At 44.0% G+C, this 27,800-nt stretch overlaps 2 protein-coding genes across 13 annotated transcripts in view; one reads left to right on the forward strand and one right to left on the reverse strand.

The window, feature by feature from the left end:
* The window catches only part of LOC118223634 (probable ubiquitin carboxyl-terminal hydrolase FAF-X), a 71,981-nt gene extending 52,050 nt beyond the window's left edge, over positions 1-19,931 (forward strand). For 2 of the 12 annotated variants that reach the window (XM_035410406.1, XM_035410410.1), the window contains 15 exons: positions 80-270; positions 1,414-1,587; positions 1,858-1,999; positions 2,453-3,236; positions 4,389-4,512; positions 4,868-5,102; positions 5,580-5,709; positions 5,928-6,113; positions 6,230-6,450; positions 7,165-7,253; positions 7,644-7,800; positions 8,834-9,046; positions 13,685-13,792; positions 15,443-15,538; positions 16,872-19,931. In XM_035410406.1, the coding sequence (XP_035266297.1) occupies positions 80-270; positions 1,414-1,587; positions 1,858-1,999; positions 2,453-3,236; positions 4,389-4,512; positions 4,868-5,102; positions 5,580-5,709; positions 5,928-6,113; positions 6,230-6,450; positions 7,165-7,253; positions 7,644-7,800; positions 8,834-9,046; positions 13,685-13,792; positions 15,443-15,538; positions 16,872-17,012 (2,991 nt within the window). In that variant the 3' untranslated portion in view covers positions 17,013-19,931. The remainder of the gene's footprint in view (positions 1-79; positions 271-1,413; positions 1,588-1,857; positions 2,000-2,452; positions 3,237-4,388; positions 4,513-4,867; positions 5,103-5,579; positions 5,710-5,927; positions 6,114-6,229; positions 6,451-7,164; positions 7,254-7,643; positions 7,801-8,833; positions 9,047-13,684; positions 13,793-15,442; positions 15,539-16,871) is intronic. The other 10 variants (XM_035410415.1, XM_035410417.1, XM_035410408.1 and 7 more) reach the window with 9 other exon arrangements.
* A 2,921-nt stretch (positions 19,932-22,852) lies between these two features.
* Positions 22,853-26,608, reverse strand: rpl8 (ribosomal protein L8). The gene is made up of 6 exons (XM_035410418.1): positions 26,585-26,608; positions 25,632-25,775; positions 25,386-25,527; positions 24,506-24,724; positions 23,572-23,687; positions 22,853-23,056 (listed from the first exon to the last, which is right to left on the reverse strand). Exons 2-6 carry the CDS (start codon positions 25,767-25,769, stop codon positions 22,898-22,900), a joined length of 774 nt encoding a protein of 257 aa, XP_035266309.1. The 5' UTR covers positions 25,770-25,775; positions 26,585-26,608; the 3' UTR covers positions 22,853-22,897.
* Positions 26,609-27,800: the final 1,192 nt, after the last annotated feature.

Consider the following 27,800-nt stretch of genomic DNA (forward strand, 5'->3'; position numbering starts at 1 on the left):
ATGTTCTCTGCAGTTGTATCCAGTTTGTCAGAATCATTGTGTATTTTATCATATCCAGTGGGTGTTGTATTTGCACCAGCAGAGCAATGTGGATCCTCGGGACGAGGTGTTCGGCTACCACCAGTTTGACGATAAGCCCTCCCTCAACAAATCGGAGGACAGGAAGGAGTACAACATCGGGGTGCTGCGCCACCTACAGGTCATCTTCGGACACCTGGCGTCCTCCAGGCTGCAGTACTACGTCCCGCGCGGGTTCTGGAAGCAGTTTCGGTAAGCTCCGCCCCCTCTCTGGGTCAGAAACGGCAGCTGAGGCTGAGGCATGCCTGGTGTAGGAGCTCTCCAGTTGAGTGACAGCGCTGGCCTCGGCATGGCTCTTCTGGACCCAGTAAGGATCGTAGCTGTTAGTGACGAAGTGATTGTTCTGGTCATGTGTTCTCAGTAAGTGCAGGTCATTAGTCATCAGTTACTGTGTGTAGGTTCTGGTTGTGTGTTCTCAGTAGGTGCAGGTCATTAGCTATCAGTGACTGGATAAAGTGAGTCTTTCTCTGGTCAGCTGTTCTTAGTAAGTGCAGGTCATTAACCATCAGTGACTGCAGGTTCTGGCCATCTGTTCTCAGTAAGTGCAGGTCATTAGCTATCAGTAACTGGGTAAAGTGGGTCTATCTCTGCAGGTTATTGACCTCGGTAAGTGCAGAAGAGTTCAGTTACCAGGAACAGGTTGCGGTCTCTAATCAGGTTACACTCTTTTCTATTTTGAGTAAGTGCTCGTAACTGGCTGTCGGTGACTGCGGATACAGACTGGATAACTGTGGGTAAAGACGGTCTTTCTCTGAAGGTCATGTTCTTTTGTCTGACCGTGGGAGGGTTATGGTCTCTGATCACATTACGGTCTTTTGTGTTCTCAATAACGGCTAGACCTCAGAGTGACCATGAGAAGCTTATGGTACAGAACCCAGTTATGATTATCGGTTATCAGAGACTGGATTGAGGTGTTATTTCTCCGCTTGTTATGGTTTTATGTTCTTAGTAAGTGCAGGTCATTGCCTGTCTGTGGTTGTGTTATTACAGTCTTTAATCAGCATGTGCTTATCTGTTATCAGTAGCTCTCAGTGGGCTGTACGCAGGTTATCTTTTCTGTAGCTGTTAGTAATCATGCAGTTAGTGCAAGACATTAGCCATCAGCGACAGCAGTACAGAGGGCTTCTGTCTCTCAGCAGGTAATGGCCCTTTGTCTTCTCTGTAAGTGCAGCACGCTAGTCATCTCAGTATCTGCCAAAACCTGTGGATGGAGAGGATTGTGGTCTTTTCTGGGCTACAATCTCTGATAGGGTTATAGAGATCTTTCCTGTTCTCCTGCAGGTGATTGGCTGTCGGTAACCGTGCGTAATCGGGGTCCCTCCCTCTCTGCTGCAGGTTGTGGGGCGAGCCGGTGAACCTGAGGGAGCAGCACGACGCTCTGGAGTTCTTTAACTCCCTGGTGGACAGCCTGGACGAGGCCCTGAAGGCCCTGGGCCACTCGGCCATGCTGAGCAAAGTGCTGGGCGGCTCTTTCGCCGACCAGAAGATCTGCCAGGGCTGCCCACACAGGTAGGAGGAGAGAGGCTCCCCTGTTCTCTGCAGCTGTGTGGACCTGCAGGGCTGAATCATGTGAAACTGTGTGTTTAAGGGGTGATTGTTATGACTTGTGTGTGTATTTCAGGGGCAAATGATGTGAAGCTGTGTGTGTGTGTTTCAGGGGTGAGTGATGTGGCTTGTGTGTATTTTGGGCGTGAATGATGTGAAGTTGCATATTCCACGGGTGAATGGTGTGACTTGTGTGTGTTTTTCAGGGGTAAACAATGTGAAACTGTATTTCAGGTATGAATGTGAGGAGTCCTTCACCACGCTGAATGTAGACATCAGAAACCATCAAAACCTCCTGGACTCGATGGAGCAGTACGTCAAAGGGGACTTACTGGAGGGGGCCAACGCCTACCACTGTGAAAAGTGCAACAAGAAGGTATGTGTGGTTACAGCCAGAAAAGTGTGCTATTTAAACCTAATCGCTGCCTAAATACTTTTTTGCATGAACATATATGTAAACACCAGTGTTTTTCTCTCTTGTGGCAGTCAAATTAAAACAATTCTCAAGCCCCACACTTTGAGGGCAGCAGTGCCTGCAGATTTTTGTGGTTTCCTTTCAGTCAACTGACAGTTTGGGCCTCAGAAACAAGATGTGTGGTCTGCTTTGCCTATCAGTGGTTTAGGAAAATTAAGCTTCAGCCCAGTCTGGTCTTCAGCACTTTAAGGTGTAAGAAATATGTGATTTGAATGTTCTTTACTGAACATTCTAATGCTGATGTAACTGTCACTGCTGGTAATTGAAAGTAATGGAGTTCTAGAACACTGACGCTTTGGAATGTTGTTTACTAAATTCTAAGGGGTTAAAGGGCGATTTTGCTGCCCCCCACAGGTGGACACGGTGAAGCGGCTGCTGATCAAGAAGCTGCCGCCCGTGCTGGCCATCCAGCTGAAGCGCTTCGACTACGACTGGGAGCGGGAGTGCGCCATCAAGTTCAACGACTACTTCGAGTTCCCGCGCGAGCTGGACATGGAGCCCTACACGGTGGCGGGCGTGGCCAAGCTGGAGGGCCACGAGGTGCACCCGGAGAACCAGGTGATCCAGACGGAGCCGGCGGCGGCGGAGAACGAGGCCCCCGGCGGGTCCCGCTACCGGCTGGCGGGGGTCCTGGTCCACAGCGGCCAGGCCAGCGGGGGCCACTACTACTCCTACATCGTCCAGCGGAGCGGGGGCGGCGGCGACGGCGAGCGCAACCGCTGGTACAAGTTCGACGACGGCGACGTGACCGAGTGCAAGATGGACGACGACGAGGAGATGAAGAACCAGTGCTTCGGCGGCGAGTACATGGGCGAGGTCTTCGACCACATGATGAAGCGCATGTCGTACCGCCGGCAGAAGCGCTGGTGGAACGCCTACATCCTGTTCTACGAGCGCATGGACGCCGGCAACGCCGGCACCGCCGCCGCCGCCGACGGCGAGCTGGCCAAGCGCGTCTCCGAGCTGGCGCTGACCGCCGCCGTGCCGCGCCAGGTCCGGATGCCCACCGCCATCGAGTGCAGCGTCCGCAAGCAGAACGTCCAGTTCATGCACAACCGCATGCAGTACAGCCTGGAGTACTTCCAGTTCGTCAAGAAGCTCCTCACCTGCAACAGCGTCTATTTGAACCCGCCCCCTGGTACGTACCTGAATCCCGAGATGCCATTAACTCTGTACATGACGTGACATTCATGGTTTTAGCAGACATTCTTATCCGGAAGGACTTACTAAAGCTGACACACAAATGTACAAATGCCCAACCCTGTTCCTGGAGATGGTGTACCGTGGTGTAAAGATGTGCCAAGTTCGACCCTAATTTGGCTCATCTGATTCTACTGTGTAGCAGCTTTTGAATGAGGTGTGCTTTGCTAGGGTTGGAGTGAAAACCTACCGGACAGTAGATTTCCAGGAACAGGGTCAGGCAGCCCTGCTGTAGCGTAAGGAGCAGTGATTACACAGTCACCAGCATCGCGGCCAATGGTTGCAGTCACTGCATAAACCTGTAAGCATAGCCGCGGTGCCCCAGTGCAGGGGCTGCATAGAGGATATGCTGAAGTAGGAAATGGGTTGAAGTAGCCAATGCGTAGCTGAGTGCTGCTGAGCGTGGGCCTCAGCTGCGGTGCCCAGGGTAAGCGCTGAGCTCGGCCGGCGTCGAGAGCGGCTTCCCCCGTCGTATTCCAGTCACGCCCCGGTGCCGCCCGGGCGCCCGCCCCCTCGCCGCGGGGGAATGATTGAAGAGCGACGCAGCGTCCGCCGCCGCAGACCGCCGCCCGCCCTGCATGTGAAGCATCGCGGTCATGCATTATTAATCAAGGCATTGGATTTGCAGCTTTTCTTTTCTTTAGTACTTCTGTACTTCTGTGCTCGGTGTACTGTTGTTTACCATCGGCGGTACAGAGAACGCTTTGAAAAAGAAAGGTTGCTTTTGCATGCGCAGATGCGCGCTCGTGTGTGAATGATTCATCCTAAGGCCTCCTATGTAATGCTTGAAAATGATACGAATCACAGGAGGCATTCGAGACATCTGCCTGTGCTACCCTTTCTTACGTTTGTGAGAACAGAGCCCTCCCTGCAGTTTCAGACTTGAATGTTACGCTTGACGTCATGCTCTTTATCTGAACTAGATCTCAGATGATAACGAGGAGCTCTGTGGATTACCCCCACCCCCCGCAGGACCGCGCCGCTTTTTGTTCGCGGAATGAAATTGCTTATCGCCGCGCGCTCTTTTCGTCAGCGGGCCCCACCCGTCAGCGAAACGGGTCTCAATTTTCTCGCCGTGTGGTTCGATTAGGTCAAGATCATCTTCTGCCCGAAGCGGAGGAGATGGCCATGATTAGCATCCAGCTGGCCGCCAGGTTCCTGTTCAGCACGGGGTTCCACACCAAGAAGATAGTCCGAGGCCCTGCCAGCGATTGGTGAGTTTTTATTTTTATTTTTTTTTATATGTTTTTAAATTTTGTTTAGCCACGCCCACCCTCTCGTCACAGAAATGCAGTATTCTGCAGTATATTGAGGTTACATGGACTGTTTGCGAAATATAGCAATAAATATATTTCACAGCATAGTATTTTATATATATATTGCAATATGTGACAGCTGTAATAAATTTATATTTGCCCATATATTTTGAAGTGTTTCAAAGTCATTTCTGATCCTGATAGTGTTATATTTCAATATGTTAGTAGTAAGCTATATTTCCGTAAGGCCCCTCCCCCTTTATCAAAACCCTTGCGATGGCATTGCGACTCACCCTCCCCCCCCCCCCCGCAGGTACGACGCCCTGTGCATCCTCCTCCGCCACAGCAAGAACGTGCGCTACTGGTTCGCGCACAACGTCCTGTTCGCCCACGTGGCCCGCTTCTCGGAGTACCTGCTGGAGTGCCCGAGCGCGGAGGTGCGGGGCGCCTTCGCCAAGCTGGTGGTGTTCCTGGCGCACTTCTCCCTGCAGGACGGGCCCTGCCCCTCGCCCATCGCCTCGCCCGGGCCGTCCAGCCAGCCGCAGCCGGTAAGCGTCCGCCACGATGCAGCCGTCAATCTATTTTAAATACGCGTACAACATAATGGAAAGAGCAGTGAATATGCTCAAATAAAGTGCATTATCTTCATTAGTGTATATATTGCAATACATTGTGACTTATGGGCAATATGCATGTTGTATACATTTCAGATATTTGAATATATATATTTTTTAAATGTATGCTGCTGTAAATTATTAAATGTTAATATTGACAATATTGCAGTCAATTGAAAAATATTGCAGTATTGCATTTTTTTTTTTTTTTTTTTTAAGAAATCCATATGTAAATTACAGAAGCCAATACTACAAAGGGAGTTTTTCCTTTTTTTTTTTTACAAAAAAATCTAGGCCGAATTCTGCTGGAAAACGTCTTGTGATAAATGACTAGGTTTGGTTTTTTGTGTGAAAATGGCGGCCGTAATTTTGCCATGCCAATCGCTGACTCCTTGTCGTCCTTGGTGACAGGCCTGTGATAATTTGAGCCTGAGTGACCACTTGCTGAGGGCGGTGCTGAACCTTCTGCGGAGGGAGGTGTCTGAGCACGGCCGGCACCTGCAGCAGTACTTCAACCTGTTTGTTATGTATGCCAACCTTGGTAAGGACTCCGCCTCTCCCTGTCTGCTCCTCCCCCTCCATAGGTGTAAACCCTTCCCCTTTCTGTCAGCTCCTCCCCCTCCATAGACATGAACCCTTCCTCTTTCTCTGCTCCTCCCCCTCCATAGGCATAAACCCTCCCTCTCTCCATGAGCACCTCCTCCTCCACAGGCGTTAACCCTTCCTCTCTCTGTCTGTTTGATCTCCTCCCCGGTTCAGGTGTTCCGGAGAAGACCCAGCTGCTGAAACTGAGCGTGCCCGCCACCTTCATGCTGGTGGCCCTGGACGAGGGCCCGGGCCCGCCCATAAAGTACCAGTACGCCGAGCTGGGGAAGCTGTACACGGTGGTGTCTCAGCTGGTGCGCTGTTGCGATGTATCATCGCGTATGCAGTCCTCAATCAACGGTAAGACCCCGCCAATCCAACCCGCGCCGTCCCGGCGGTCGACCGCGATGAGGCACCGGCCGTTTGTTATAACGGAGCCCCGCCCTCCCCCCCCCCCCCCCCCCCCCCCTTTTTAGGTAACCCGCCTCTTCCGAACCCCTACGGCGACCCCAACCTGCCCCAGCCAATCATGGCCCTCCAGCAGCTGGTGGCGGAGATCCTGTTTGTGCGCACCAGCTACGTGAAGAAGATCATCGAGGACTGCAGCAACTCGGAGGAGACGGTCAAGCTGCTGCGCTTCAGCTGCTGGGAGAACCCGCAGTTCTCCTCCACCGTGCTCAGCGAGCTGCTGTGGCAGGTGAGCCCATGTGCTGTCCCTCCGTCCGTCCTTCCGTATGTCCGTCCTGCACCACAGAGACAGGGTGGTTTTACATCTACACCGGTAGAAGACTGAAAGCAGATCCACCAATCATGAGGTATTTTGGTAACGACTGGTAGAACAACTGTGAACATGATTGGTGGATGTACTTCTGGGTGTATTGTGAGTATGCTTGAAGTAGTAGCCTCTGAAGCACTGTCACCAGCCTGTCTGTATAAACGAGCAAGTGCGTCTCAAAAACGTACTTGTCCCTGTCATTGTCCATGCTGCAGCCCTGCCTTCAGTCTCAAGCTTTTCTGAGGAAACTTGAGGCTCTTTGTGGTCCTGTACGATAGACAGAGTGGATGGTGGTCATGATTTCAGGCAGATATTTGGAATAGGAATCTTGGTACCACCTCATTTTGAACAAGTGGCCCGATGGAGAATTATTTGGATGACCACGTCGGTCACTATGAACCCCACCCACCTGAGTCGGATGGGCTCCACCTATTACCTCCTGTTCCTCCCAATTCAGCTTTCTTCCCATCTGTCCGCACCGGGATTATGTCCTCGTCACTGCTGACCTAGGGTTGCTTTTGTGGCTCTTTAAGGCTAAGAAGCGTATTGTGACAAACGTGGTCTGTGAAAACGTGCTGATGCATTTGCATTTGATTCGGTTTGAACAAATGCATTTGATTTGATCTAATTCCTCAGGTGGCGTACTCCTACACCTATGAGCTCAGGCCTTACCTGGACCTGCTGCTGCAGATTTTGCTGATTGAGGACTCCTGGCAGACCCACAGGTGAGCTTCAGTGTGGCCGTCCTGAGCTTTTCACACAGCGCTCCCGATGAGCTTTCCACTCAAAAAACCCCACCACCTAGCACCACTGGAATTTACCAATGAAGACGTGGGTGAAATAAGCAACGCTTAAAAGACAGAATATAAACGAATAAAACATTTTTCTTCGAAGTAAAGCTGGTCTATCTCACTGCTCGATGTTCTTTCCAATACGCCTACGCTATTTCCCTGGTTTAAAGCTTAAGTTGTAAAAACAAGGAGTATAGGAACTGTAAAAATACAAATTCAGGAATATTTGCGCATATGTTTTCAAATTTTCCAGCTGAAACTGTAAAAATACAAAGTCATGAGTATTTCCACATATGCTTTAAAATGTTCCAACTGCTCCTCTAGGATCCACAATGTCCTGAAGGGTATCCCTGACGACAGAGATGGACTCTTCGACACCATCCAGCGATCCAAAAACCACTACCAGAAGAGGGCGTACCAGTGCATAAAGTGCATGGTGGCGCTTTTCAGCAACTGCACGGTTGCCTACCAGATCCTCCAGGTATGCAACTGCTCTGCATTTCGTTTTAAAATGCGTGTTTTCTGGATCGCTGATATGACATCACATTTTAGGTAATATTATTCACAGCATATTGCACAATTTGGTTTTTTTTTTAACATGAATTTTAACATGAAATTGTGCTTAAACAGTTCAGGTTAAGTGCCTTGCCCAAATGGCAATATCCCATTCGGGATTCAAACCTGCAAACTCTTGAGTTATCAGCCCAGTTCCATAGTCATTATACTGCACTGGAATATGTGGATCCAGTGCAGTGTAGGATAAACATAGTTTCCTTCTCTTATCACCGCAATAAAGGCTTTCTCATGACACTACATTGCAACCATTAGGAAGATGCCCTTAAATTCTCTTATGTCGTAAGAGAGACTTGCATTATAAGAGAAATGCATCCACCGCAGTTAAATTAGCAACAGTGTGAAACCAGGCCACCGGCATTCCCAGACAAGCTTTTTAAACATGCAGCGTTGCTAAATGCAGTACTAATGGAGTGGCAACATCTATTTAAGCATCCTTTTTGCCATGCTTTTATTTTGTTTTTCTTACATTGGCTTTTGATCCTTTTCCCCTTTACTGTTACGCTACACTGCTGCCCTGTAGCTGCAGGATAAGGCTAAATAATAGCTTTATTTTTAGAGCACTTTTCAGGCTGCACAAAAAAACACAGTAAAAGGATAGCCATAATAAATATATATACATATATAACTTGTGTAAAATTAGTGAAAGAACTTTACTAATTTGAAATTTGAAATCTAGGTCACTAACAAATAAACATATAATTAAATGCAGAAATACTGTTTTAAAAGATGCCCTTTAAAACTGCCTGGAATCTGGAGACAGTTTGTGTAGGCCTAATGTACTCAGGCAGAGGTGTCCCGGGGTTTGGGGCCCACACTGAAAAGGTTGGCCATTTGTTTTTAGACGGGTTTTCGTGACTAATAGAAGAGGCTTGGAGCTGTCTGCTCGGGGTGCGGGGGGCGAGTTCACGGTTTAAGGCCCCGGCTGTGTGTTTTAACAGAGCAACGGGGACCTGAAGAGGAAGTGGACGTGGGCGGTGGAGTGGCTGGGGGACGAGCTGGAGAGGAGGCCGTACTCGGGCAACCCCCAGTACACCTACAACAACTGGTCCCCCCCGGTGCAGAGCAACGAGACCTCCAACGGCTACTTCCTGGAGCGTTCCCACAGCGCCAGGATGACCCTGGCCAAAGCCTGCGAGCTGTGTCCGGAGGAGGTACGTCCCGGGGGGTCCGGCCCGCTCCCAGATTTGTGCTCTGCTCTGTTAGACATGGGGATCTCAAACTGCAATACTGGAGAGATGCCTGTCCTGGTGGCTTTTTGGCAGGTCTTGGCACTTGGTTGTGCTTATTGGGATAATAGGTGTGCCATCCGCCAATCACTTTTCAGAATTTCCAACATAAATGAGTACGAGGATCACAGACTCTTTCTCGTTAAAAATTTACCAAACTACGCTATGCAAACGCACACGCAATTCAGATATGACACATAGCCACATATTAAGGCTCCAAACTGGTTATTTTGTGTTTTTTCATTAATGTTGACCGAGTCCATGTACTTTGTTTCCAAACCCTAAATTGGCTGCTGTTTGTATCGCAGGATCACAGATACCTGCATTCACCGTAGCCCTCCAGGACTGCCGTTTGAGATCCCTTCTGTAACCAACATGCTAGTCCCATGCGTTAATGTTTTTAGTTGTATTTTGAATTCCATCTATAGAAACTGCTAAATTCGTAATTTAGGATTCATAGTCGGCATTCTTGTGTTTAGAATCATTTAGAAACATTTTGAAAGGTCTGTGCAGGCAGTAGTATGTATGAACTTTTTTTTTTTTTTTTTTTTTGGTTCTATTGATATTCAGAGTGTGGTAAATTACCAGTTGCTTGCTTATTTTTTATTTATTTTTCCCCTTGTGAAACTTCTTCAGCAGTGCAGATGAGACTTCTCTAGATGATGTTCAAGTAGGTTTTTGACTAGGGAATAAACTTTGCGCTGAAAAAATAAAGCGATGGCCAAAGCTAAAAGCAGTAGAAATACAATTGAGTAATAAATAACAATTTCAGTGAATAGCCCCAGGTTTCACTGTACAATGGTCGGTGCAACTGCAAGCAAAGTCCTTGCAGTAGGCCTACTTTGTGACTACCAATTGTCGGCTACAGTTTTGAGGAAAAAATGCTGAGGATGCTGAGTCAGTGGGCGGGAAACCAGAGGGGGCTTTTCAGTCAGCAGAGGTGTTCCTCTCCTTGTCATGATTGGCCAGGTGATGCCTTTAGTTCAAGTAATCTGCTTAAATTTCTTAGTCCTCCGGCACTGAAGCCGAGCATCTAAACTGCTAGAAGTGTAAAGAAGCAACAGCTGGCTTTCGATATTTGGACGACTTTGGAAGGGGGCTCGTTTTTGATAATTTACAGTGTGCCCTCCAGAAATTGCAACGCATGTTTCTGGAATTAGGCGGTTTCTCAATCATGACTGGGCATAGCATTCAGGAATGAATAAAAGATTGAAATGTAGTTTTAGGGAATAACAAGCAAAATTAAGTGGGAGGAGTGGTCATCTGTCTTTCTGTTTGCAAGTGTGCGTTTGAAACAAGATAATCCAGTAGCACGTACATGAACTGTAGGTATTTATGAATACGGAATGAACATTACTATACACCATGTACCGCCAGGGATAGTGGAACCCTGTTTTAAGACATTATCATTTGATACTAAGGCACCCATTTTGAGTGCAGTGATGATTCCCCATGGTCCATAATCAAACGATGACCTGCAGGGTGTCACATAATTGGCTTAGTGTCATCTGGGATGGGGGGTTTGAGTCACTGGGTGGCATTCCCCATCTAATCGAGTAATAGCGACACCTATTGGTTGATTGGGGGCCTGCAGGCATCCTTCACAGCTGCATCATGTAGAACCTTCTGTCACAATAGCCGCGTTTCCACCAAAAGTACCCGGAACTTTTAGTCCCAGGAACTACTTTTCAAGGAACTAAAAGGTTCCTTCAGCCCATTGTTGTCTGCGTTTCCACCGCGGTCTAAAGTCCCGCGAAGATTAGGCAAATTAGCCCACTGACGTATGAAAAAGCGACGTTGTCGTCGGTCCATCTGTCCTATGATTTCTTCTGTAACCCCATACTACCACTGAAGTAGCCTACATTATTTTCAAATAACCGGGACAGCCCGGAGGGGTTTAATCCACTTATATACAACGGGTTACCAACAATGACTATATATGGTTACTTTTGTATTTATTGATTTTTATCGATTTAATCACCTGAAATTGAAATATTCTTCCGCAGCCGTTTGGGCATATTTTACCGTTGTCAAGCAAAACTGTCGTTGGTAGTTGAACTTGGACCGTTGTTATGCAACAAATAGGATATAACAGGCCAATAGTCAGATTGTAACTGTTTTATATATCCTCTCAAACACATTCATTATGTTTTTATGCGAACATTCACTTTCATGTCTTGACATCCGAGAATGCATTCACATTCCACAAATAACTGGCAACAACAGCAGAAAACATGCACACGTAGTAAACAATTTGCTGTTGAATTGATTACTTTCTCATCGTCAATTCCATATAGGCTAATCGCAAAATGACAAGAATAGAATGAAAACTCGGACTTGCGTAAAAATTTAAATTAGCAGTGGTACAGCCACCGTTTGCTTTCCTTCAAAGTTACTGCTAGCCGAGCAGCGAAGTGTGCCCTCCAGATGCGAACCATGCACCATAAATTAGTCCATAGTCTTCCTGGTATTTTTGTGGAATTGAAGAATGGCATAGTAAAATTACGGCAGTCTGAAAAAGCAAAAGGGACGATTACTAGAATTAACCTGTTATTTTACCCTGACAAAAAGTGTGGAAGGTCATTTCCAGTTTGCTTTTACTGTATCACCAATGTAAATTACGCATAACTACCGCATACCTCACATAACTGTATCAAACGTTTTGAGTCAATTACAACGAGCTAACAAAGAAAATCCGGAAGAAAATATTCAGCAACCGAATTAAACCGTTTGAATGTTTTGGTACGTAATATGCTGGCCCAGCACGAATGCTTAGCATTTTATAAAATTAATACTAAAGCAAGAAAAGAACAGAAGAGCACACGTTATAATTCCAAGACGTTGGCAAGCTATAACCAAAAGTAGGCTTCTGCGCCGCATAACATACAAGTTTGATTTCAAGTTATTATGAAAATAAATCGGTTTGCGGCTGCAGATTTTTAAACATGGCGGTTGAAATAAAACACTGCAAGTAGTCGACAATGCGGTCGAAACGCACTGAGTTCCTCAAAAGGTTCCTAGTTCCGGGGTAAAGTTCCTGCGGTGGAAACACGGCTAATGACTCTACCACTCAGATGATGGGCTGCATGGTGGGGTTAACTGGCTGCATGTCCTACCCAAGTGATGGAGGTTTTTTGCAGCAATCAGTGGCCCTTATAACAGCATCTGGATATTTCAAATTTAAACATTAAAATTGGGATGGAACGTTTTTCTTTTTTCTGAATTTTTTCTGAATCTTAAAGGATAACCAGTCATTTTCTTTTTTCAGTATTGTCAGCATGTTCAAATCTTTCTGTCCAATTCCTTAGTACTTTTTGATTTTTTTCCTACCCAGTTTAGCATCCAACCAAGAAATCCATTAGTTTCAGTTTTGTACTGACGTCAATGAATACAGCTGAGAAAGACGTATTTTCATTTTCAGAAAATGCAACCTGTTATCAAAAACAAACAAAAAAAACCATGGCCAGTGTATTTTTTCCCCCCAAATTTACTTGAAAACGACCAAATTTTTAATTTGATGGGGGCTATTTTCAGTATTTTCGTGCCACGCCAAACTACTTTCCACTTATCAAAAAAAGTTATTGTCGTCACTTGATGAAGTTCTTTCAGTAAAAATTACCAGTAAAGGCCAGGTTCTTTGTAATGGTGAATTATGCTGACCAAAGCAACAGTATCTGTTTGACTCGTTTTAATACTTTTTTTGGATGATAATAGAGTACTACTGACTTTCAGTGTATCAGCATTGGCTAGATGGACAATAATTGTTTGTAGGATCTTTAAGTTCTTTGAAAGTTGGACAGAACCATTATCAGTTTTGGTCTTGTCATAGGATATGTTCACGATACTGAAAAAATGAAAATGACCAGTGTTATCCTTTGAAGGTGTAATGCTATTAGCTGAATGTACATTATACATATAAATATTTAACACACGTATGTTTTTTGTATGCATAATTGTAGTTCTGTGGAAAAAAAAAGGTTTGTAGAATCTGTAAAAATCTGTATTTGGTTTTTTGTATGTATAATTGTAGTTCTGTTTAAAAAAAGTTTGTAGAAACTGTAAAAATCTGTATTTTGGAAACGTTGTTGTGAAATATACTCAGATATTAAATGTTAACGTTTCACTATAGGTGGGGCTTTGAGTTTTCGACCATTTTAGTTGCACATAATATGGCAGCTTTTGTCCCCCTTTCAAATTGGTAACTATTTGATAATGTATATACAGTATTTCTATAAGTTGTTGATTTGTTCATCAAGCATTTTGACAGCTGGTATATTTTTTCCTTTTTTATAAGTTTTTTTTTTTTTAATTGTTTAATATATAGTTCACTTTGTTTTCTAATAGCTGACTTCGTTTATAAAAATTTTTCCCAATGAGAAATCCAGTCAGATAAGCTGTATGAACTTGTGTATTACAGTCCTAGTGACAATGGAAGAGACTGTAATGATAGATGTGGTAACTAGACCCTAAAGATGAGAGAACTGCTAAAGCAACCACAATCTGCATAATTCATTGACTCGTTGTCTATATATGCGATAATTAATAACTGCCATTTCAAAATAGCGTCACTTAACGAAGCACGAGGTGGTGTCTGAAGAAGACGCCCAGCGGAAATCGCCCCCTCCACAGCAGCTTTTGCCAGGGGAGGTGGCAGGAGAGCAGCAGCACACTGTAAGGCTCCAGTCCCAGCAGAGCGGCTTCCTTAGCCACTTAACCACCATTACCGCCTTCTCTCGCTGTTCACACAGGGCCACGGTGCGGCACAGTTTAATCCAAGCCGTCTGTGCCTCACCGGGAAAGTGAAAATGAAGTTGTGGTAGCGTCTTTGAAAGCGATCGAAAACTCTAAGCCTTGGCTATAGTATCGAAAATACTTCAGTTTACAATACTAGGCTTGTAGGGTGATGATTTGTTTCAGGGTTTAAGAAATGGAAAAGCATGGTTTGTAGTGTAGTACAGTTGATAATGTCACACAGTTTATATTTGTAGTGTAGTCCAGGTTTATATCACTTATAAATATGTTTCCATTTCAGCTACTTGGCATTTAATGTTCATTTTGAATCATTTGAATAACCCAAGGATTCTAGTCTCTGCCAATTGAAAGTGCAGATTGCACATTTTTTTTCTTCCTGTTTTAATCCTTTTGTTAGACCATCCCTGGAGTAGAATGGTTAAAATTAAATTTGGCGAATTCTGTTATTTCAGATTTTTGTCCATGTGCCATTACCTCATGTCACAAATTAATTCAATTCAATTCTATTTGTGTAGCACTATATACAGAGACACTGGGTCTGGTTTACTAAGACCTTTAGTCTGTGCAAAACCTTTTAGCACACACAAAACCAGTAACATGGCTTGTGATTTGTCATGGAATGCGTTTTGCACCAATCATTGATTGTGTTATTAGTTTTGCGTGTGTTAAAAGGTTTTGCTCGTGCTAAAGGTCCACTGTCACAAAGACGCATTGGAGAAAGACAGGAAATAGGAAAAATTCGCTAGACAGCCTAAACCTCCAAAATCACGCAAGTGAGGTGAAAGAAAAACTTCTTGCAACCTCATGCAAACAGTGAATTTGCATTAAATTCTGTTTTGAAGTAGAATATTGGATATACATATCTGTGTATTTCAAACTGACAGCTATTGCTCCTCTAATTGGATTCATTAGGCAACTACAGTTGCAACCTGTGGAGTACGGCATACGGCTGCATTATTGCTACATTGTGATAGGAGGTCAGATGTCTGTTCCATTCAGGAACTACAGCTCTCCTCCATTGCAGCACCAGATTTTGGAGCCTACTCCAAGCGTGCTTCCCTGCAGAAGCATTTGCATGACAGGTTTTTAGGGTCTATGTTGTCTCCTCAGCCTGTTTTTTAAAGAATGTTGTTTTTCCCACATTGTTTTTTCATATCATGCCTTATGCTTCTATCACATGTGGTTATCTAGATGTAATGGACAGCATTGGTCTTGTGTTGGTGGCGTTGACTTGTCATTCTCGGCTGCAGAACAGTCGCCTGTCACCAATAAAAACGCTTAGTTAGGGTTTTACTAACCAGGCCTTAAACCATTCGTTTTCCCTGTTGTGTGACCTGTTGAGGTACACAGTTGGACGGAAGCACTAGCACCATCAAACATTCCAGAGTATTTGTCATTTGTTTTAAATTTAATATGTATTGTCACTTTGATAAGATTATCATTTTATGAAAACAAAATTCAGTACTGGAAGCATAGCATGACTGAGTAGTGTTGTTTGATTCACTGTGCTGAGCCGAGCTGAGCCAAAGAGACTGAACATTTTTTGTTTTGTTTTTTTTTTCCCCTCAGGAGCCGGACGACCAGGAAGCCCCTGACGACCACGACTCCTCTCCCCCTGAAGACACCACCCTGTACCCCAACTCCCCGGGAACGCAGTATCAGCAGGTAATCCTCACACTCCGACCCTAAAGGCCTGTCCGGCCTTAGCCCCAGCGTCTGGCAAACTGCAGCACCATCTCTCCGGTTTGCTGGCTTAGGAATTGGGGTTTAAATCAATGCCAGTATTTTGACCTCACTTTAAAGATTTACACCAAGTATGCCTGCTTGGTAAAAGAGGCGGCACTGATATCGAGGGCATCAGATAAAACCTGCCTGCTCCACACCTTGACCATTGATGCGGACATTGACGATGATGATGGTGTGTGATGAAGTGTAGCGCAGTTTGTCACAGGTGCTGCAGTGCAGTGGCCCCTGGCCTGCTCTTCTTGTGCACTTTCGTCATTTCCAATTCAGTTTTAATTGCGTCCTGTTATTTCTATTCATTATTTTTGTTCGATATTTCAATAGTCTGCAGACTCAATGTAGCTCACAAATGAGGGCAATTCTGCATCTTTTCTCTGATGCAGTACGAAAGGGCGCATAGTGGAATTTTTACGCCAATGGTCGACGAAGGAAGATCGCTTAAAAACGTCTGCACTTCTGGTGTGAAAAGCAGCTTTTGTCCACAGCAGAATGCTATCGCAACAATGCAAGCGCTTGTTTTTCTTTAGAGTGTGAAATTGAGAGACTGTCTCCTTGGCTCCATCAGCCTAACAGTGAGTGCGTCTGATTTTACGACGTTGCATACGCAGGATGCATTTTAACCAGCGGAAATTCTGCCGACAAAGCCAGCGATTGTCTCAGCATGCATTTAATGTACTGGCGAAGATGGGCAATTCACGGTCCTTTATTGCAGGCAACTATGTATGTAATGTGCAGAGGATCAAAATGCTAACTATTTAGCCTTTGCGATGATTACATCAGATTACATACCTACATATAAATGAAATGCAGTAAGGAATGAGCTTTCTACGGCAAACGGGACAGCAGAGATGCTGGCAATCTTCTAACACAGCCTAAAGACCCATCTGTTGGCTCCCAAAACCCTAACCCTTTTGAGCGTTCTTTAGCTAAACCTTAACTCTTGTTTCTATAACTTTAAAAAAAAAATTGCCACAGAAATAACGTACTTGTTACTTTTTAATATACAGCAAAAATTGAACTATTTAAGTTGATGATGCTGGTCCAAAGCTACTTTGCGGTTATTGGTGGTGCCTGTGCCTACTGTGCCTTCTGCTGTACCACTGTGTTCATGCCTAATGGTAGCATGGTTGTCCTCCATTTTGTCAGTTGTTCTGGCTAAGGGCGTCTGGCAGGTGCCTGTAATGTGATGAACTGTAACGTGAGCCCTGCTGTGGCGCAGCGGTACTGAGTGAGGATCCTCTGTCTCTGCCCTCAGCAGAATAACCACCCCCACGGCCAGCCGTACACGGGCCCCGCCGCACAGCACGTGAACAACCCTCAGCCGCGCCCGGGCCAGCGAGCACAAGAGAACTGGGAGGGAACCGAGGAGGCCCCGCCCACCCAGACGAAAGAGTAACGTCGGTGGGGGCCAAAAACACCCTCCCCCCCCACCCACCACCACCACCACCACCACCACCACCCCAGGGCAGGGGCTCGCCCCGTTCCTCATCCCCTCTCTCTCTCCATAGAGACGCTTGATCCGAGTGCAAGACCGGGCCCTACGGTTCGCCGCCCGCTCCAGGTCCCGCATCTCCACACCCGTTAGATCTCTGTATTCAGCCTGGAGGCGGAGCCTGTTTCACTGTCTGCCCTGCAGAGCATTGCTGTCAAAACAAAATAGAAATAAAAATGAAAAAAAGAATCTAACCCGCCTTCAGTGGGGGGGAAAAGCTGTGTAGAGCTGAAATAAAACCAGGCCCTGGCGCTTGTGTGTAAATGGTGAAAGGTGTGTACATAGTATGTTCATGTTCTGACCGTTCGGTCGACAGCGGCAAGACTTTGCGTTTGCGGTTGGAGATTCACAGACCTTTGAAAACAAACGGATGAAAGAGAGGAAGAAAAAGACAATAAATGTACAAAGGCAAAAAGGAAAAAGAAAGCTTTTTTTTTTTCCTTTTATTTTTTCTTTCCGGTCAGTGGTAACCTGTACGTTGCGGACTGCCTGCGAGGGCAGTTTGAGGAGGACAGACATTATCCATGTCGACCAGCTGGATCGTGCCAGACAAGGTCCTCTCCTGGAGCTGGGTTTCAGTGCGGGATATTGGAATGGCTGGGTTAGTCTCTGACATTCGGTTGATGTGGGGAAAAGTAAAGATGTCGCGTTGCTCTAGGTCTTTAATTGCCTTTTCATTCTGATATTAATTTGGTCTTTTTGCAGCTCTAGTTAACACGCTGTAACATTTAGCATGGCTTCACATCGACTTAGTGTAGCCAGAAACTATGACCATAACACAGCAGCATCCATAGACCCTAATTGACAGCGACTCTGAAGAGCCTTTTTTTGGGAGGGGTGGGGGGGTATTTTCTATCTCTTTTTTCCTCTTACACATTGAAGGCGATATTTGGAACAAATGTAAGCATAAGGGGCTTTTTAATTGCACATATATTCCTCAGATTTAACATTTGAAAGTCAGCTGTGGTGGGACAGTCAACACATTTTCAATAATAGGAATTTTAAAAAGGAGAAAATATATGCAACATTTTGCTATGCCAGGATTCCTGATGCATAATAGACTGTATTTGATGTGCTTGGTTTTTTTTTTTCTTTCTTTCTTTCCTTGGGTAGATTCATCTCTTACAGTAACTCCTAATGACTTTCCAGACACTGTAACCTAGACAGTGGTTCAGCCTCATAATTTCCGGTTCCTTTCTCACACAGTTCTACCTTTACGCAGGCATCTTCTTAGAACTTCCATATGGGTAAAACACACAGCTGGGTTGTATCATAAAATATCTGCTTGGTAGTCACGTTGCCGCTGTTCTAGGTCTTGCTAAGTGAAGCTTCATTTATATCAAAGAAGGCGTCAGTAAATACTGTATTTAATTGGTAACTTGAATGTGTATTTTTTTTCCAATTTTGTTGAAAATACCAAATACCCCTGGCAAAAGGAAAGAATCAACCCACCCATAGTATATTTAAATATTTTGCTGTTTTATTTTATAGAAATTATTTTGCTGAATTTCACAAAAAAAATAGAATTTGATTTAAGAGGAACATTTTTGTCCTTGTGTTATTTTTAAAGAGGATATTGACTGTACAGTCACGGGTTCTGCGCACTGTTTTGCCGACTTTTGTTTTGGCCATGGTGTGACATTGAATTCTGGAGCTACAGTCGCGATGTGAACTTTCACTTTGTGAAGTTTTTTTTTGTGCACAGAAATATAAAAAAGAAAAAAGCGTTGCGCCCATTAGCAAGAATAAAGAAAATGGAATCTTGACACTGAAACGGTCTCATACTTTATTTATGGTACATTGTAAATACATTGTGCACGTAACAAAAAAGAGAAACAACTCATGGATTATCAAAAGACGGGGAGCGTCCAATCTGTGAAAGGACAGAGAAGCCGAAGACATCTTTAGAAAGCACATGGATTTGCGAAACGGTTAGCCTGAAAATCTGCCAAAAACCAAATAAGTGGCCTACGTAGATGTGGTTTCCGTTCTGTGGAAGCGGGAGGAGGAGCTTGTCACCCGGAGCGAAACGTTGCTAGGAGAACCACGAAGGGACATGGAGGAGCCGAGTTCTATCGCTTTTCACAGACTGGCCCCGCCCCTTACCCACAATGCACTACAGGCCATTTCGTTTTCACATTATTCCTTCAGGGTACAAAAAAGCTTTTGTTTTAGCCTGTAAGGTCTTACTATTTTATTTTTGCTTTGCTTTTCGTTTCGTTTTGGGTTGATTTCTCTGTTAGTTGAATCAGATGATTGCCTTCTGTTTTAATTTTGGAATCTTTTTGTTCTTTTTCTTGCATGGATAATATTGATCCCTTGATCTGCCTTAGAGCACTGTACAACTATAGCACACTGTAAAGCTGATTTGAGATAAACAAAAGTGAACTAGTGAATTGTTCCTTGCAGTGTGCTGCCCTCTGACCTTCACAGGACCCCTCTCCTCTCATTACTGGCTTTGTGGAGCAGTCTACCCGAGTGCCTGTCTGGAAGGGTTTACAAAGGGAGCAGGTGACTGACTCCCGAGTGAATGCATAAGACTGCGTACTCCTAGGTTTGCGGTCTCTCCCTTAGCCTCCAGGCTAGCTCCTCATGGGAAAACGACATAAATGTCCTTGCAGCAAGAAAACCCTTGTTCACCACACCCGTTTGTTCATCTGCACTGACAAAGTGGTTTTTAAAACCTTTTGTTTATAAAAGTTGACTTTGATTTTTTTTTTTTTTTTTTTGTATTAACGGTAAGCTCCCTACCTTTTGTTGACTCCACCAACATTTTGAAGAATGCATTGTAAGAGGTCATTAAAGATTGTCCTTTTGAATTTGTTTGGTGTACATCCTCTTTTTGAGTGCCAGGCTAATTAAGTTATTTTAATTGGTCAGTATCTTAAAAGGTTTACCGAGCTAAGTTTACAGTAGTTTGTAATTGTTCCTACATGTAGGAACTGTTGCTGACAGTGGGCTAAAATGTTTCAGACGTAGGCCAATCTTGGTGATACCCATTGAGCAAAACATTTGATGTTAAATAGACTGGTATGAGTTGAGCTTATTTAAATGTTTTCATGTGACACATGTATGTACAGAGGAAGCAGACTGTAGTTAATCTAAATTAGGTTTGTAATTTCCAAACCAACCACCTAAGCAAATAAAATGGCGACCATCAACACCTGTAAAACTATTAAACTATGTTGTGCATTGTCTTCTGCTTGTAAGATTCTATGGTTAGGATACAGAAAGACCAGACTTCCTAAAAAGCATATGGGTTCTTGAAATCAAAGATATTTTTGTTAAAGGTTTGCATTGTTGCTGCCCACAGTGCACGTATTTAAGGATTCCTGTTCAAATCTCAGTTGGCGCACTGCTGTTCAGTAACTTGTATACTTGAGTAAGTTATTTACCCTTAACTGCTCCAGTAGAGTTGTATAAATTTGTTTCTTTTAAAAAAAATTTTAAAAAGCCAAGTTCCAGTTTCTCAGGGTAAAAGTGTCTGCTAAATATATAAATGTACAGCAGTGTGACCGAGTTGTCCGGTTCCGGAGGATCAGCATTTGAAACCTAAGAGGAGCCTCCCACATCACACTGGCCTGGTCTTCTGGGCGGAGCCTGGGTGTGATTGATTGATTGCAGTGATGTGAAGGGCCGTTCTGGAGCCTGCTGTGAAGCCATATTGCCGCACGATTGGAGCATAATGCCATTCCGTGTCTGACAATGAAATGGCACTTAGGCACTCAACGCGTGTCGCGCAGTCGCGTCAGAAATTAATTAATTGCACGCAACCCCCGGGTCACCTCTACATCGATGAGTTTAAGAGAAGCTAAACTGCAGGGAATAGTTTCTTTCAGATCACATTGCAACATTGCTATTCCTTTCTGAAAGGTCATTCTTAAGAGAGGCTAGACAAGTCATAATTTACCTAAAGAACACGGTGCAAGATACAAAATACATTTTTACCAAAACTGTTCACTGAAAGTGATAAGAAAGGATGGAAATTCATGATAAGGAGGGAGAGCTGACTGACAGTACCTATTATATATTCTTCCCGCACACTGCTGCCTGTTTATCGATGATTACATCTTATCAAGGGTGCTGCCAGTGATCTTGGTTCCCGTGAAAAGATCTCACATTGGGCCCCACCACCACCGAATGAGGCTATACATGATCCTACTTCTGGGTTGGGCAACAAGGGCCGCACCTGTTACTGGGTTTCATGCTAGCTCCTGTCCTTTATGTAATGTAATTATGTAATTAGCCCTAACATTTACACAATCCGGCATTTTAGCTACATTTCTTGATAAGCACAGAACATGACAGCCCTGTCCCTATATGAAGTGTTTTACTGTGATCTAATCTGTGAGTGAACCAGTGTTGGTGTATTCAAATTAGCTAATTGGCTCATTTAGCCAGTGTAATTGGTGGAAGCAAAAAATCAGCATAAACACAGGCCCTATGTGGCCGCAATTGGTCACTCCTGTCCTGCTGTATTTTTTCTCCCTAATTACAATGCTGCATCCTATGGATGCTCAGAGGGTAGGAATGTTTTGTGACATACATTCATTTTGCAATTATTAATTTTCCATGTTAAAATGATAGGTTTGCTGATATACCACCATAGCCAATCTATGGGCCAACATTGTATGTGTTCTGATTACATATCTTGTGCAAGTACGCCCTCTAGTGCTGACATGGGTCCCTCACTTTGTGATGTCATAATGATCATGTAATCAAGCATTCTAGACATAGTCACATTTAGGTCAGCAAGGTACCTTTAGCTAATACATTATTGCTTGTATACTCTTGAGTAAGATACTGATTCATGTTTATCACACTATTGTATGATAGTGATTCATGTTTATCACACTATTTTATTATAGTGATTCATGTTTATCACACTATTGTATTATAGTGATTCACGTGAAACCTGGCTAGGTTTCTAGTGGTATCTAGACCAGCAGTAAGCTTGCAGTCTAGTTTACAAGAGCCAATCATCACATTCAAGCTGGAGATTGAGTTATCCAGTGTATCAAAATGCAGTTATGAATACCCAAGTCATTGCTTGTACTGTCCATACCACAGCATCCAACCACTTTAAATTTTAGGGGATGGTTCACTTTCTGGATTTTTTCAATTTTTCTTACTGTTTCAGTTCTAGTGTATATTTCAAAATGACCCAGACTGTTTTTCTGTGCAATTAAAGGTACCTTAGATATTTCCAGAATTTTCTGAAGACCTGCCAGCTTTACCATGGTCGGTATACAGGTATATTTGGGAGTTTGTGGTTTATAGCAGAAAAATACACTTCACATAAAGCAACTTAGTGATGTGATTTCAAGAAGCTGTATTTCCACACAGCAAACAACCTGAACATGAACCGAAGCCATGGCTCCCATTCAGACATTTGTGTCGCACGCTGCAGCAGGAATCCGACATCCTGTCGATCATTCTTCCTATGAATCATTAAATCATCCTTTCAATCAGCAGCCATTTTAGGACATGGAAACGAGTATGGACTCAGTCAACTGACAGCTTAAATGCTTGGCACTGAAAAGCCAAAAAAATAGCAAACACTGCACCCCTACAGCATCTGGAGTTCTGGAGTATAAAACCTTGTACTGATAAACTGCAACTCTCCAATTCTGAAGTTTTGAAGTCTACACACACACAAGCACACATTACAATGAGTTAACAGGTGGTCTAATCCAGATCGACTCACAGAAATACACACAAACATGCACAAAAAAAATGGTCCGTTTTTTTTCTTTTTGGAACAACATTTTATTAAGAAGATTAGCGCTTTAGTTCTCCTTCTCCTGGACGGTCTTGGTTCCGCGCAGTCTGCCGGTACGGCGAGCAGCGATGAGACCGACCTTGCGACCAGCGGGCGCGTCCCTCCTGATGGTGGAGGGCTTGCCGATGTGCTGATGGTTACCACCACCGAAGGGATGTTCAACGGGCTGGAGGGAGGAAACAGGAAACAGGGTCAGAGGTCATGGGTCAGGTAACGGGCTCGCTACAATCCTTTACTGGTCCATTGCACTTCCCGCATTACAGGTAAGCAGATAACTCTCCATGAACTCTACATTTACTTTACGACATCCTCATTCTTCCTGTTGCATCTCCTATGACACTTGGCGTTATGCTGCAGGTTACTGTAGCTTTCTGACTGCTGCTTAATGCCAAAGGTTTTGGTGACTCAGTTGTGATGGCTACTTCGCGTAGGCTGTACCGGTCACGAAAACCTTTACCTATCCATTTTTACAAGTCTTAACTCGAGTGGTCAAATTCATAAATATGATGAATGCAGACAAGCCTCAACTTGGGATTTTGAACATTTTAATGAATTGTTTGCGAATCCAAACTGTTTTTGCACCATGCTGCAGAGGGCTTGGGTCCACTGGCTGACAGATGGGACCTCAATTTGCGCGGGCAGCGAAAACGAAAAGGAAAACCTTAAATGGACGATACTTACGTTCATGGCCACACCACGCACGCGTGGCCAGCAGTTCCTCTTGGCCTTGTACTTGTGGTAAGCACGGCCAGCCTTCAGGATGGGCTTGTCAATACGACCACCACCAGCGACCACACCTGAGATTCACCACACAAACACAGCTTGAACACCAGCTACACAAACTCCATTAATCTCTCACGCTCCTGCTAAAAAGGACTTAAATCTCTCACTCAGGAAAGTTTGTGATATAAAACCATTTACACATGAGCATGGAAGTACCTAGTAGATATGTTCAAAAAAGGGGGGCAGTTTTTGGTGGAGGACAGTCAATTATTCAACAGGAAGTGATATAGAACTAACTCAATCATGTATTTGACACTGTTGTGTGATTCTATGCTAATAATTAAGATCAACTTCATTTGCATATCATTTTCACATACACAAAGTCGTAATGAATTGTAACTGGGCAATTCATGTACAAAGCACCCCAGGACCCTTGTTCATAATCGAAGAGTCCTTTCATTAGAACAAAATCAGACCTCCAATAAAACAAGATTGAGGGTCGGTCAGCTAACTGTGTTGCATAGAGGTACCCCGATCTCCCCTTTCATACCAAAGCCAAGCCGTGTTGAACCAACGTAAATTCCAGGTCGTGGACCCAGATCGGATAACGCGGGTCGAAGCATTCACACCAACGGCAAACACGGGTTTCACCCAGGCCATTGCTTCGGTATAAAAGGGGTATTAGAACGCTCATAAAACTGGAACGTTCCAATTTTATATTTGTGATCTTACGCCTTAAAGGGTTAAATTCAGCCAAAGGTCCTTTTTATTGACAACTGGTGGCCAAAACTAGATAGCCACTCAAAAGCCACCCCATCTGAAGCAAGAGCCCAGAAACAAGGCCTGGTGTCAGGGGGAGCGAATTTAACGACGCTGTCGAGCATTCCCTTACCGACGACGGCTCTGTTGGCGGAGGAGATGACCTTCTTGGAGCCGGAGGGCAGCTTGACTCGGGACTTCTTGGTCTCGGGGTTGTGGGAGATGACGGTGGCGTAGTTGCCGGAGGCGCGGGCCAGCTTGCCCCTGTCGCCGGGCTTCTCCTCCAGGCAGCAGATGATGGTACCCTCGGGCATGGTGCCCACGGGCAGCACGTTGCCAATGTTCAGCTGGGCTGCGAGGGAAGGAGGGGGGGTGCGGATTGGTTTTAACTGACCAGCAGCAAAGCATGTTGATTTTGACATTCGAAAGCGCGTGGTACTTTTTGAAAGACTTGGGGTCTTAACCTGTTCCTCATCAAATTAAACCTACATATCCCCTACATTTCACTGGCTGCAGAATCACTTGCATTCCTTACCCACTTCAAGTTCCACATCAGTCCAAAACAGATCAGAGTTTTTAGTTGTCCTACCTTCAATTAAGGTAAATACTTTTTCTAATATAGCACTTAATTCACCTATCAGCTCGATTAATGACAGTTGCCCCCTAAAGCTGACAGGCTAGTCAGAGGTAACCAATAAGGTACCCCAATGACAAATTACTAATAGATTCTAAAATTAGGAAAAGCAATGGCCGCAGGTGTAAAGAGGTTTCCAAAGAAAATCTCTGGCACCACTACTAAGGGGTACAGAATAAGAAGCAATGATGAGACAGGTTTAAACGATAAAAAATAAAAAGGAAAAATTCTGGCACTTTACAAGTATTGTCTTTATGAAACCCCGAAAATGTCTGATCTGCAATGTCTTGGTTTTCACAAAGGATTGTTTCATTCCATTTAACTTGAGTGTGAATAAATAAGAGACCTGATCCAGTGTTCCTCTTAAATGGATGCTTACCCTTCTTGCCGCAGTAGATGAACTGTCCGGTGTGGATGCCCTCAGCGGCAATGAACAACTCAGTCCTCTTCTTAAATCTGTAGGGGTCACGGAAGGCCACCTTGGCCAGGGGGGCTCCACGGCCAGGGTCGTGAATGATATCCTTAGAACAGAACATGGAGCATAGTAAGGCAGAGTTTAAACATCCAAACTTATTCCACAAGGGGTATGAAGTGCCATCACTTTTTTTTTTTTTAAACTTCTCACCTTCACGATCCCTTTGATGTAGCCATGACGTTCAGCAAAGTCGATGTGCCGGAGTTTAGCAGCACCTTTCCTGTGCTTGACATGGGCTTTGAAGACGGAGCCCGCACCTTTTCTCTGTCCCCTGATCACACGTCCCATTGTGAACTGCACAAAAACAAAGGGACAAGATGTAACCGACGGTGACATCGTTTCATGTAGACAACATGGATGTTGGCCTACGAAGACGCGACTTCTTATAACCAGAAAGTTGTAAATAAACTTAACTATACTATTAATATACAAGTCAGGTCTTACAACCACTAATTAACATCACGCTTAATTTCATATTCCAGACAGCAGCTAGTCAACTGAAGTAGTTGACCATTACACGTACTGTACGGAGTAGCGCCGTGGCTAATTATTGCACGGCCAAACCAAGAACGCCAGTCTGAAGTAAGAATTTACGTTAGCTATATAATTTACCGTGAATATCCAATGCAAGATGACAACTTAACAGTATCATGGCTTTATTATGATCAGAGCCCAACACGGATGCAAACGTGTGGCCCGGTAACGAAGCATGCAGTTTACTGTTATACATGGCTAGGAGGCAAATTTGCTGCGATGAACACCATATACCACTTTAACATACTACCTAGAACGCCAAAATTGAAACAAACAAAACGCCGTTGTGTATACAAAATTAAAGTGAATTCAGTTCTATCTTAAGACGGCAAAAATTTAGCCTTTGAAACGAGACGCAGGATAATGCTAGCTGAATGCGGGTCCATACTAATACCAATATATACAAACGTTTTAACTGCAACACCGGCTATTACTATTTAAGGCAAAAGCACAAATGCATCCCATAAGTAATATTCTGTATTGATATGTGCAAATTTTAAACAGATGGGGTATTTTTAATGGAGATTAAAACGGATTTCAAGTAAGAAATTATATCGCCATTCCCCTACCTAAACCCGGTTGACGGAAAGAGGAAGTTAAAGAGAGCGACAAGCTTTTTCTTCCGGACAAATACACGAAGTGGTTGATGGGAACTTCAATCGAAGCCAAGAAAACGTTTATGAAGCGTATATTTTTTGCTGATAATATACACTTGGTAATGCAATATTTGTGTGGATAATATTTGTTTTATTTATAAAAAATAAAAGTTCAGAACGTTTAAAATATCTTATACCGGTGTATTGTGGGAAATTGAGTTGTCAATCACAATAAAACCCCTCCTTGGTGCGTCAATTAAGCAACAATCGTAGAAGTTAGGAGCGCATAAAAAACGTGCTTCTCCGTCTTGAATTGCCAAATGTGTCTATAGGATAGCCTGTGAGCCCCAAAAATGAAATTAAATTTTGTTATCTGTTGTAGGCAATATAGCCTTCGGGTAGGATGCTATTTGTGATAATGACCTAATGAACCTCACACAAATTTGGCTAAATATCTTGCATAGTTCTCCGCCAACTCATTAAGTTCTTATACAGTTAAATTGCTACAGCAAAAATGCACGGAATCATTGCATGCATACCGGGGAAGGTCTTCTTCAAGAATATTTATTACTTTGTTCAGGTCATCAATATTTGTCTTTTGAAAAACTATAGGATTAAATAAATAAATTTCATTGTGAATAACAAATTTATTTTGTTTATCGGTCATCTGATATGGTAACATACCTGTACATATTAGGCTGCGTATGTTCTTCTGCTCATATTCAGTTGTTTTTTTTGTATCTGTCAATTTACAAGATAGCCTAAATCACACTTGACATCCCTGTTAACATTTGACTAACAAGCATGCTAGACATGTATGCTTAGTTAATCTAACCCCAGAAGACATCATAGCCACACATTGTAATGTGACAATCTATTTATATAGCTACTTTAAGTATCCTACATGCATCATAGATGTTTGAGTGATAGTTCTAAAGCATATTTTATTGCAGAATATCTTTGGTAATATAAATTAGGAATTCTAACAATGTTGAATCCTGCCTACTTTCCCCCATTTTAAAGATTGTCCCTAAAATCGCAAATTATGTATCTGAGCTGCTCCCTTCATACAATCTTGCTTTTCATGTCTTTTTGTCTTTTCATGGGACTTCTTAAGAGTTGTGGGGGCGACATAACTCAGGAGGTAAGAGTGGTTGTTTGGCAGTCAGAGGGTTGCCGGTTCGATCCC

The sequence above is a fragment of the Anguilla anguilla genome, chromosome 3, assembly GCF_013347855.1.
Source record: "Anguilla anguilla isolate fAngAng1 chromosome 3, fAngAng1.pri, whole genome shotgun sequence".
Taxonomy (NCBI): domain Eukaryota; kingdom Metazoa; phylum Chordata; class Actinopteri; order Anguilliformes; family Anguillidae; genus Anguilla; species Anguilla anguilla.